The following is a 13002-nucleotide window of genomic DNA, read 5'->3' as shown; positions in this document are numbered from 1 at the left end:
ATGGAGAAGGCTGAGCACTACCCTGGAGAGCATGACGCAAACAAAAAAATTTAAACAATATCTGTTTGGTGGGAAGCACATTTAATAATGCTTAAAGGGCAACATTTAAAATCCTTAATTCCTTTAAAATGCTTTGGGGATGCCCTTAAATTCTCTGTGAAGGCGCACATCTGTGCAATGTATATAACCTGATACAGGAAAACTGAGGAAAACTGACAAAAAAATGCAGATTATATTGCTGGTAAAAGAGAAGTGGACCCTTATTCGAGCATGTGCCTGTCTTCCAAACTATTCCAAGCCACATGCTCTTAACATAGGATGGGTATCCTGCCGACGGGAGGGGGGACCTTTCTGGCCAAGCATCTTGTCTCCATGTTGATGAGGACAAGGCCCTTTTCCCTAAAAAAGTATGAGCAAATGAATGCTGAAACTCCTGCGCTGGATGATGAGCTCCACAATATTTGTAACCCCACATGGAGTACTTTTTGGGAATGCAAGCCTTGCTCCCCTCAACGGACCAGGGAAATCCAAAGGAGATGTGTGCAAAGAAACAGAGGGCGCATGGGCCTAGTGCATTACCTTATAAAAATTTGATTTATTGAATAAAAGTAGTATGCTCACAAAATGATAAAATCAAAGGCACATCACAAAAAAGACAGCATGGTCCAATCTCCCTAGATGGTGGCTGTTGGGGGACTGTAGGCCTCCAAATGGCAGATGCGTTTCGAGGCAGAACCTCTTCCTCAGCTCCTTCCCTAAAACCTTGGTTCAGTGGTTGTTGGGGTCTACACTTAGGGGGCTTATCAGAATCTGGAAACCCCCTTTAAAAACAATAGGGCCACCTCCCCTTCTCAATTACATAATATTTCTATAGCTCCCATTTAAAGCAGTGGAAGAAGGAAACTGTCATAACAGTGGTAGTAAACTAAATATGATGTTTGTGTCCTGCTGAATGGACTAAAAATCTGACATTCAGACAAAAGCCAGAACAAGCAAAATTCTGTCTGAACATGGGAATGGGGAGTTCATCCCTGGTTGGAATACACGGCATACATTTCTCACAGAACCAAATTTATGCAAACAAGTAAGCAGAAGAGACCACTCAATAGAATAAATTGTCTTGGTCATGTCTAGCAAGGTCAATGCCTAGTATTGCAGTTGTAGTATTTATGGTAGACCTCCAGTGCAACCCAAAGAGGACTTGGAAATGTACACAGGGCCAATTCTCATATTGCTAAAGTGATTTCCTCTTGTCTGTTATCTCAAGCTAGAAAAGTCTTCTGACTGCAAACATTTCTTGTTGAGGAGACAAGTACCATAAAGCTATATATGGAGCTGTAACTTTCTGCAAACCTCTCTGTTTTTTGTTGTGTATGTGACAGAATGGTGCCATGCACTACTCTTGTACAGGCTGTGGTTTCACCATTTTAACAATATGAGCCAATAGTTGGTTGATTATGAAAAAGAAATTGAACTGTGGTAGCTGTGCCCATAAAAGGCGAGCAGAGGAGAAATGACTATTAATCAGTTTTGCAAGTGGTCTTCCCATTATGGACTTATCATACCTTGTTCTAAATTGTTTCTCAGTGCATAGGCAGCCATCTTGGAATCATGACTTTGCTTTCTCATGCTCCCTTGATGACTGGTGGGGTAGTGATTAAGAAGCAGGAGAGGAGGTGAAGGAAGAACAGATTCACAGAACAAATGAAGCAGAATCAGCTTCAAAAAGGGGGACAGTTAACAGAACAGCAGTAACATCACTACATCGAACTTCAAAGCTTCCAAATAAAAAAGAGAGTAGCAGTCATAGACAAAGTGTCCGAGATGACTTAACACTGCAGATATACAACTACAAGGTTAAATGCAAAAAATGTGCACTGCTATTTTTCAGGATGAATTCATGGCAAAAAGTACATTTTCAGGGTGCTGCTGAGACAAAATTACAATTTCCACTTTTTGAGTTCAGGATAACTTTAAGTTTAAAAAGAATTAGTTGTTGATTTGCTTTTTGTTGAAATTCTGCAGAGCAAAATATGTAAGCTCAGAGGCAATTATTTTTGTCTATCAGACACTGTCACATTCCCAGTGCAGGTTAAATTGCAGCTTCCTTGCAAAGGGCATTTCCTAAACTCAATATACTCACCTTACGAAGCATTTTCACATCTCTGTGCTCCTCTGTTGAAATCCAGCAGTGTTGGAAACTTGGGGGAATGATAAAGTCCCTACCCCAGTCATGAGACAGTGTTCAGGCCTAGCGAATGGCTGCTTTGTCCACACACCTTCAAGAGTTGCATGCTCTCCTTACCCAGAATTAGTGGGTATTCTTAAAGACTGCAGAAGAGCAAGTGGCTGTGAGGGGGTGCAGGTAAGGTCCATTAGGGGGACGGAGATGCCTTTTGCAGAAGCACTATCACTACATGACCATAAAGTGACTCTTCAAGTTCCATGGGAAGTAAAATACAAATTTTTACTAGCTAATGTGAAATATATCCTTTCTCCAGATACAAAAAAATGATTTGCCTTTTCCTCCTGCTGGTGGTGCATTTAAAGGGTAACTAAATTTTTGTGGGAAAAAATAGGAAATAGAAAAAAATATCCATATTGAATATACAATTGCTATGCAAGCCATATTAGAATTGAATATTATTAAAAATTATAAATGAAACACAAATGATGCAGCGCTACTACCATAAAAATTCTTCACACATAAATGAATAAAAGAAACAGTGCAACATTAGTGACACAAATAACATAAACACACAATATTAAATAGTGCCAAAAAACTCATAAATAATCACATGTGACAAGTGTCAATACGAGGTCCTAAAAGGACCAAATAACATAAATGGTGCCCCAAGTAATCCAATGGGATCCAATAGTGCTCCAAATCAAACAAGTAAGTCACAACAGGACTCAATGTGCTAAAAAAAAACCTCCCACCTGAACTAAAAATCAGTTCCCACCATATAACACAAAACACACGTGCATCCCAATAAACGCATATACTAAGAACTGATCATGCAAACAAACATGAATAAATGAATAAATATATAAAATGAATAAATGAATAAATATATAAAGTCCCGTGAGGTGTAAAACCAGATGGCATACAATATGGCATACTTTTGAGTGACATTTAAATTCCTCTTTGAAAATAGGTTTATTAAGCATTTTTCTTTCAGCCCTTGATAATTGGTTCAGCAGGGTTTTTACCTATGAGATTGTCTTTTTGAATTGAAGTAAGATGAGACATTGGATCTGAGAGATTATATAACTCAAAATAAAAATCTTTAAAACAGTGTGCAATTTCTAAAGATTTTGTGTGTTACAGCTTGCAGAGGAGTCAATCGTACTCCAGCCTGTGAGGCTGGAGTCCGAAGAGAATACACAAGGAGTCATCCTGCCCTATTATTATTATTATACAGGATTTATATAGCGCCAACAGTTTGCGCAGTGCTTTACAATGTGAGGGAAGACAGTACAGTTATAATACAATTCAATACAGGAGGAATCAGAGGGCCATGCTCATTACAGCTTACAATCTAAAAGGGGAGGGTCAAGTGATGCAAAAGGCAATAACTGTTGGGGATGAGCTGATGGAGAAAATACATGTACAGTGGTTAGGTGGAGGCAAGATAGGCTTTTCTGAGTTTTCAAGGATCAACTAAAAGTGGACAGAGTAGGAGATAGACAGATTGGGGTAGGGAATTCCATAGGATGGGAGAGGCTCAGGAGAAGTCCTGGAGGCGAGCATGGGAGGAGGTGACAAAGGAGCTAGAGAGCAGGAGGTCTTGGAAGGGACGAAGAGAGCGATTTGGTTGGTATTTTGAGACTAGGTTAGTGATGTAGATGGGGGCCGAGTTGTGGGTGGCTTTGTAAGTTGATAGTATTTTGAATTGAATTAGTTCGGTGAATGGCAGCCAATGCTGGAATTGGCAGAGACGGGTGGTAGACACCGAACGGTTGGTAAGGTGGGTGAGCCTGGCAGCAGCATTCATGATGGACCAGAGGGGGGATAGCCTATGTACAGTAAAGGTAAGCCAAGGAGGAGGGAGTTACAGTAGTTTGAGGTGAGAGATAACCTGGGAGTGAATTAGGAGCTTTGTGGTATCATTGGTTAGGAAGGGGCGTATTTTGGAGATGTTGAGGAGGTTGAGATGGTAAGCTTTGGAAAGTGATTGGATGTGAGGCAGAAAGGAGAGTTCAGAGTCCAGGATTACACCTAGCACCCTGGCATGTGGGAAAGGGTTGATGGTTGTCTAATTGATCTTGACAGAGAAGTCAGGGGAAGAGGCACATGGGGGAGTAAATATTAAAAGCTTCATAAAACAGACGCCTACTAAGTAATTTAATTTTAGCTTTAGATAAAAGAATAGAGTTGGCTTGTTCCCGTAGGATGAGACATTTTATGTTACCCTTTAATAAAGTGAATACGCCATTACTTTTCCTTTTTAATCTACAGCACTTTCATTTTCTGTAACATTCAATGCAATATTTTAACCTAGAAGTGTCCTGTTCACAATTGATGTTTGGAACACTCCCAGAAATATAATTTCCTGTTTGTGTGATTGCCTCACGGATGTTCCCATAAGTCTGCAAGATATAAGTTAGATTTTAGGCATCCTCTGCAACAAAAATGTTATTTTTGATGCGATACTCCAAAAGGGTTAATTACATCTAAAGGGATGAAGACACGGCACATTTCCTCATTAGAACACTGCAAGTACATCAGCTGATTTATAATGAAAAGGTAACTCCCATTCAGATTAATTCTGCACAAAGACCTTTTTCTTCAGAGCAGAAATAGGTAGGAATCTGCAACAAAGTTTGTTAAAATGCTTGCAATGTTCATTATTCACCCAGAGGGGATTGCTTTTTTTCTCAACAAAAAGGGAATTACTCTTTAACAAAGCATATTAAAGCTTTGTTACAACCTGTAAAATAATCCTTCATATACTCCCATTGCACTGTGATTTTGTTGCAACTATCAGTAAATGTTTCAAGCTGTTTAGACCAGACATTCTCAACCAGGGTGCCCAGGCATCCCGGGGTGCCTTGAGGTTTCTTCAGGGGTGCCTTGGCAAAATGTCTACAAATTGCTCAAAACGTTAATGCAAGCCAGCAGGTGGAACAAGCCTGATCTTTAGTTACACAAAGCCACAGGTTTTCATTGTGCACTATTACGACCTTCTAGACTCCGGCGTCCTGACAACCAATGACATCATCAGTTGATAAGGAGTATGTCGGCTGTCTGCATAGCTTCCTAGTTTGACTCTCCCCTGCCCCTCTCCATCAGTGCTTGGGTCACATTAGCCCAGTGATGGGGAAAAACTGAGGGAGAAGAGAAACCATGGAATACTGGTCAGTACCAGTGTGCAAAAGTATATTTGCGTTGGAAGATTAAATCACTTCTAATGTTGGGTGTCCTACGTGTGTGGATGTTGCTGCGTTATATAAAACTATTAGAATGGTTTTTCACATTTTAGAATAGGGTGCCCTTATAAAATTATGGACAGTCTTGAGGCACCCTATTTTGTAATGGGGTGCCTCAAGACTGTCCATAATTTTAAAGGGTGCCTCGGGACTGTCCATCATTTTAAAGGGTGCCTTGACTGAAAAAAGGTTGAGAAACACTGGTTTAGACATCCCATTATTTTAACTCAGTTGCTCCAACTAAATTAGGTGTACTTTCCTTTTAAGCTTAGCAGAGGCATCGTACAATAATGCTTAAGAGCCAATGGACTATGGCCAAATAGCCGACTGGAAGCATTTTGGAAAGAATCAACTTTTAGGATCAACGTTTGGAAGAGCAAACATACAATATAACATTTTATAGCAAACATATGGGGGGAGATATAGTAAAACTGGCACACTCAGAATCTAGTGCAGCTGTGCATGGTGGTCAATCAGCATGCAACTTCAGTTGATCAGTTATGCTTTGTCAACAAAACCTGGACGCTGATTGGTTTCTATGCAGAGCTGTACCAGATTTTGCACTCTCCAGTTGTAGTAAATCTCCCCCATAATCTTATCCTAAAAAAGAATGATTAGCTGAGTAATAGGAGCTTGTTTTGGATTCAGAGTTGTGCACCCTCTAGTGATCTATTCATCTAGTATCTGTATATACTGGTTTATGGGAATAAGCATATTTCAAGTGATTTCCTCAGTACTGTTTCTAAGAAAATATCTGTCAGGTATAGGTAACATCTTTTAATAATAATATATCCAATATTTGCAATACTAATGTTAGCAAAATCACCATGATTTATTAGTAAAAGTGTGTAATTAAGCACTTTATTTCTTTCTAAAAGTAACAACAAATAAAGTTGCTTTAGGAATCCCAGTCAGCATTCAAACACAGTTAAACTAAATTCTGTCAATCATATTTGAAGTGGAAACTCCTGTGGAACACTTATTCAGTTGGACAATAACTAAAGGTTTCTATTCTTGGTGACCTGTTTTATTTAAGGATGCAAAACTATAAAGTCTATTTATATATAGTAAGTAATCTTTTCATTTACTTGTATTTTTAGTTGTGAAAATCAGAGGTCATTTTTAGACATTGTTGAACATTTATGGTTGCTATAATGCACAGAAGCAACATTTTCATTAAAGTTGTAGGAAGTGGATGGGAAAACCCCAGGTCATTTAAACCCATATTTTTTGCATCCATTTCGTTAACACTTAATGGGTATCTAAACCCCAAAACAACAATTTCAATATACTGCAGCTTAATGCTTCTTAGATGTGCGGGTGTAACATACTCCTAGAGCTAATCCTAGGACAATACTCATTTGCTTTCTGTATTAGGGCACCAGAAACAAGATGGAACTACCGGATCCTGCCCCATCCCCAGTATTAGACCAAAAGGACAAAATAAAAGAAGTTTATTGTATGGTTTTATATTCTTTAATTATTCAAACTACCATGTTTTATATATATTGTTTGTTAGTTAATGCCACAGCCTATTCGATTGGTTCCGATAAGGAATTGGTTACATCATATTTTGGTCAAAATTGGCACATGATTCTGTACAAAAAAGAATGTTTTAACTAATATTGAACACCTATGGAAAAGGGTTTCAGTCAGTTTCACTCATCACTTAAGTGATGTTCCAAGTATGAAAATGAATGCTTAGATGATGGGTGAAACTGGCTTCAGTATTTTTACTATGCATTCTCTTATTGACTGATCTCTCTTGCACTCCTTTACTGCTATGGCATACTTCATCACGTTTATTTTTGACACAAATTAATTTTAATCCAGATTTTTTTTTTCTCTGCTTCCTAGGTCAGCTTACGCCCCTGACATATCTGATATACATTTCCGAGTCCTTCTCCGCTTTCCACAAAGGGTTAAAAATCGTGGCACAGCAGATTTTTTACCAGTGAAACCAAGGCATACCTGGGAATGGCATAGTTGCCACCAGTGAGTTCTGATTGCTTCTTATTACATTATCACCCTCTTTAACAGCTTTACTATTTGCACTTATCCTCCCTTGTATTTCTATTCAAAAGGCATTATCACAGTATGGATTCATTTAGTCATTATGACCTACTGCATTCTGCAACCCAACGTAAGGTGGCAGAGGGACACAAGGCCAGTTTCTGTTTGGAAGATACAACATGTGATTTAGGAGTGAGACGACGTTATGCCTGCACAGCACATACTCAGGTGATAATAAAGCTCTATAGGAATATTCACTTAAGGCACTCAAAACAAAATTGTGGTGTTCTACAAAATAATGAAAAACTTGAAATTAGGATATGCCACATAATACCTAGAGAGGAAGATATGTTGAAAGTATTTAAAGGGAAACTATAATGGTTCTGAGTCAATTATATTTTTGTTTTAGGCTCAAACTGTTTTTTTTAATTCTTTCTTATTTATATAAAATATTTTTAAGCAGAATGGAAGATGAGTCAATGCATTGGCTCATTCATTTGTGTGTGTGTGTGTGTGTGTGTGTGTGTGTGTGTGTATGTGTGTTAGTTTAAGCTTGAGCTATTCAGCTTTGTAAACAACATGATTTTTTTCAAAACAGTAACTAAGAATAGACAGATAAATATGTGAAAATGTTGTACATATTAATATGCAAACATTCGTAGCCAGTATTCCAGACACACTAGAATTAAAAGGGTAAACATATTTTAAGTTAAGTGTAATTTTTAGCTATGAATATATATATACAGTATATATATATATATATATATATATATATATAGATATATATAGATATAGATAGATATATATATAGATACAGTCAGGTCCATAAATATTGGGACATCGACACAATTCTAACATTTTTGGCTCTATACACCACCACAATGGATTTGAAATGAAACGAATAAGATGTGCTTTAACTGCAGACTGTCAGCTTTAATTTGAGGGTATTTACATCTAAATCAGGTAAACGGTGCAGGAATTACAACAGTTTGCATATGTGCCTCCCACTTGTTAAGGGACCAAAAGTAATGGGACAATTGGCTTCTCAGCTGTTCCATGGCCAGGTGTGTGTTATTCTCTCATTATCCCAATTACAATGAGCAGATAAAAGGTTCAGAGTGCATTTCAAGTGTGCTATTTGCATTTGGAATCTGTTGCTGTCAACTCTCAAGATGAGATCCAAAGAGCTGTCACTATCAGAGAAGCAAGCCATCATTAGGCTGAAAAAACAAAACAAACCCATCAGAGAGATAGCAAAAACATTAGGCGTGGCCAAAACAACTGTTTGGAACATTCTTAAAAAGAAGGAACGCACCGGTGAGCTCAGCAACACCAAAAGACCCTGAAGACCACGGAAAACAACTGTGGTGGATGACCGAAGAATTCTTTCCCTGGTGAAGAAAACACCCTTCACAACAGTTGGCCAGATCAAGAACACTCTCCAGGAGGTAGTGTATGTGTGTCAAAGTCAACAATCAAGAGAAGGCTTCACCAGAGTGAATACAGAGGGTTCACCACAAGATGTAAACCATTGGTGAGCCTCAAAAACAGGAAGGCCAGATTAGAGTTTACCAAACGACATCTAAAAAAGCCTTCACAGTTCTGGAACAACATCCTATGGACAGATGAGACCAAGATCAACTTGTACCAGAGTGATGGGAAGAAAAGAGCATGGAGAAGGAAAGGAACTGCTCATGATCCTAAGCATACCACCTCATCAGTGAAGCATGGTGGTGGTAGTGTCATGGCGTGGGCATGTATGGCTGCCAATGGAACTGCTTCTCTTGTATTTATTGATGATGTGACTGCTGACAAAAGCAGCAGGATGAATGCTGAAGTGTTTCGGGCAATATTATCTGCTCATATTCAGCCAAATGCTTCAGAACTCATTGGACGCCGCTTCACAGTGCAGATGGACAATGACCCAAAGCATACTGCAAAAGCAACCAAAGAGTTTTTTAAGGGAAAGAAGTAGAATGTTATGCAATGGCCAAGTCAATCACCTGACCTGAATCCGATTGAGCATGCATTTCACTTGCTGAAGACAAAACTGAAGGGAAAATGCCTCAAGAACAAGCAGGAACTGAAGACAGTTACAGTAGAGGCCTGGCAGACCATCACCAGGGATGAAACCCAGCGTCTGGTGATGTCTATGCGTTCCAGACTTCAGGCTGTAATTGACTGCAAAGGATTTGCAACCAAGTATTAAAATATTGTAGAATGGCTGGAAAGTATGTAAGCAATTGGTTAGACTGGCATATAAGAGGGAAGGATGAGGAAGGTTTTATCTTGAAATAGAACATAGCTAATATTATTTGAGACAGCAGCCACAAATGTTCAGTGTGTAAGCAGCTTGGTCAGGTGACAATATAGGAGGAAGACACAGAGTAGGTTTATCTTGAAATTAACATTAGTGTTTATTATTTGAGAGATAATAGCCCAAAATATTGTTTAGTGACTGGACAATATGTAAGCAGCTTGGTAAGGTCGCAATGTAAGAGGGAGAGACAATACAGGTTTTATCATGATATAACAACAGATACAGATATTGTACAATAGCTAAACCATATGTAAGCAGCTCAGTTAAGCCATAATGCAAGAGGGAGAGCTGAGGCAGGTTTTATCTTAAAATATAAATCAGAATGTATTATTTGAAAGACAATATCCACACATATTTTTCAGCTGCTGGACAGTACCTAAACAGTTAGGTAAAGTCACAATAAAGCGATGAGAGATAAGGTAAGTTTTATTTTGAAATAAGCATTAAAGTGTATTATTTTAAGTAGCTACAAATATTGAACAATGGTCGGACAGCATGTAAGGCAATAAAAGAGGGAGAGATGAGGCAGGTTTAATCTCAAAATAAACAGCGTTTTACTCTAGAGACAATAGCCACAAATAGTATTCACTACGTAAGCAGCTTAGTTTGGCCACAATATAAGGGGAAGAGACAAGACAGGTCTCAGACATGAGATGAGGCAAGTTTTATCTTAACATAAATATTATAGTGTAATGTCTGATAGGCAGTTGTTACTATTTTAGTGAATGGGGAAAGAACAAAAAGAGGGCGCACAGGCCTAGTGCATTACCATAAAAAATGTTTAATAAAAAATAAAGTAGGTGTTGTACTCACAAACGACAATATAGTCAAGGCACATCATAGAAGAACAGCTGGATCAACACCGCGCTGAGTAACAGTCCACAATAGGGAGTTTAGACATCCAAAAGGCTGACGCGTTTCGAGGACTTGCCTCTTCCTCAGAGCCAGAGAGTGGCTCTGAGGAAGAGGCAAGTCCTCGAAACGCGTCAGCCTTTTGGATGTCTAAACTCCCTATTGTGGACTGTTACTCAGCGCGGTGTTGATCCAGCTGTTCTTCTATGATGTGCCTTGACTATATTGTCGTTTGTGAGTACAACACCTACTTTATTTTTTATTAAACATTTTTTATGGTAATGCACTAGGCCTGTGCGCCCTCTTTTTGTTCTTTCCCCATTCAGTATATTTGGATTCCCCCGGTCCATTTGAGGGCAGCAAGGTGTGCATGTTCCAGGACATTCTTAATGTGGTTGTAGCATCGAGTCCATCCCCAAGCGCAGGAGCATTTGTGTTTGCTGGTTCTTTGTTACTATTTTAGTATATTGTTAATTTAGTATATTGTAAATATTTTAGTGCTGAAGTATGGGAATAGGTTGAAAGCTTTGAGGCCTAATGTAGGAGTTACCCTGCAGCAAACATTAAAAATGTGACAGCTGAGGTTGAGCTGCAGAAACATTGTGTGGCACCTTTAATAGTGACAAGAGCTGGTAAGGATAGCAGTTATCAGTTTTTTAATGTACAAATGATACTTAAAAGTTTAATCTGTGGCATCCACAGCAGGGGGTTTGTAGTCATTGGTAACTCAAGATTGGTTAATTTTATCGACAGTGGCGTGGTTCATACTGTCAGGGGGCAGGCAGATTTGCCTCTCAGTAACAAAATCTCCTTCTGTGCTAAAGTCTCTCTCAGAAAGTACACTGGCTGCAGTGCAAGCCAGGAGCTCCAACACATATTGCACAAGTTCCAGCCAGTGATCCAGCCTGGACAATGCCAAACAGTTTTCGGAGTCCTCACTTCTAAGAATGTCCACATCAGTCCTGGACCCTATGTAGTCATACACTTAAATTTAACTTAAAGCTAAACTCAAAAGCATAAATGTATTATACTGCAGCTTACTGCTTTAGTTTTATTTTTATGCTTTTTCCTTATCACCTGGTAATCTGGATAGTAAGTTTGTTATTTTTCACTTCTTTTAAGGCCTCTTTCACACTATACATGCAGAAAAACTGATGGAAACTGATGTGCAGATATCACTTGCGAAGAGAATCAGTTTACATCAGTTTTCATGCACACTTCAATGAGCTTTATATATGTTGCAGATTCCTGCACAAAAAAAAAAAAAAATCTGCATGATACTAGTGTTTTGGTTTGAACAGGGCACAAAGAGAACCATTGGCTCCATTGTGCCCTTACAGAACGTGTGCATAAAAACTCACATCTCTGCACCATGGTGTGAATGAGCCCTTAAAGACCAAGCTATCCAGCAAAAATAGCAGTTAGAGGGTTTAATGTTGACAGGCAAACTTACACAGTCAACATTTATTCATTTAGGCAAAACCTTTATCCCAAAAGGAAGAAAAACTTTCTGTAACTGCTTAAAAAGTGTTAGATGGAATTAGGCTTTAATTTGTTAGTCACTTATGTAAAGTCCATCTAACACTACCCTCTCCAGACAATGCTGATATCCAAGGGTGTCTCTGTTGCTCCTCCATAGATAAAGGAGCCACCCTAAGACAGGAAGTTTGTTACTGGCCAAACTGCCATGTGAAAATAAAGGTTAAAATGCTCACAAACTGAAAACAGCTATCACATCTAAGGATTGTTTTACATTTTGATTACATTTTTTGTTTTTGAGTTTAGGTATGTTTTAACCCTGAAAATGAAAGGATTTGCACTTTTATGTATGACAAGCCAAAACATTTTTTTCTAGTTTTGGGTAGGAAAGGATTGGAACAATTTCAAAAGGTACCAAAAAGTTAAATACAAGGAAGTGTATTGAGAAAGTATTTATTTATTATTTATTTCAGGTACTTATGTAGCGCCGTCAATTTAACAAGCGCTTTACATATATATTGTAAATTCACATCAGTCTCTAACCCTCAAGGGGCATACAATCTAAGGTCCCTAACTCACATTCATACATACACATACTAGGGCCAATTTAGTCAGGATCCAATTAACCTACCAGTATGTCTTTGGAATGTGGGAGGAAACAGGAGTACCCGGAAGAAACCCACGCAGGCACAGGGAGAACATGCAAACTCCAGGCAGGTGGTGCTGTACGCAAATGTTTTTGAAAATCTCGTATAAAAAGGTCAAACTACTCATTCTGTTAAACAAAAACCCCAGCGTGCCTATTGAAGTTCATGTCAATGTTGTCAAAGTATCCTATTATATGTCCGATAAACAATAGTCATGGCTAAGATGCTACAATGCCCTAGGAATAAAGTGCCTTAAAT

General features: G+C 38.6%; 1 protein-coding gene across 1 annotated transcript in view; it reads left to right on the top strand.

Moving 5' to 3' along the window:
* The window catches only part of LOC149468529 (uncharacterized), a 50912-nt gene that overhangs the window by 14584 nt on the left and 23326 nt on the right, over window positions 1-13002 (top strand). Inside the window, exons 3-4 of the mRNA XM_089670065.1 lie at window positions 7291-7428; window positions 7518-7674. Coding sequence (XP_089526191.1) covers window positions 7291-7428; window positions 7518-7674 — 295 coding nt within the window. The remainder of the gene's footprint in view (window positions 1-7290; window positions 7429-7517; window positions 7675-13002) is intronic.

The sequence above is a fragment of the Staurois parvus genome, unplaced genomic scaffold (genome assembly GCF_062004578.1).
Source record: "Staurois parvus isolate SC_StPar_1 unplaced genomic scaffold, SC_StPar_1.0 ptg000086l, whole genome shotgun sequence".
Taxonomy (NCBI): domain Eukaryota; kingdom Metazoa; phylum Chordata; class Amphibia; order Anura; family Ranidae; genus Staurois; species Staurois parvus.
The sequence above is the reverse complement of the archived record's forward strand: the minus strand, read 5'-3'. Positions and strand labels throughout refer to the sequence as shown.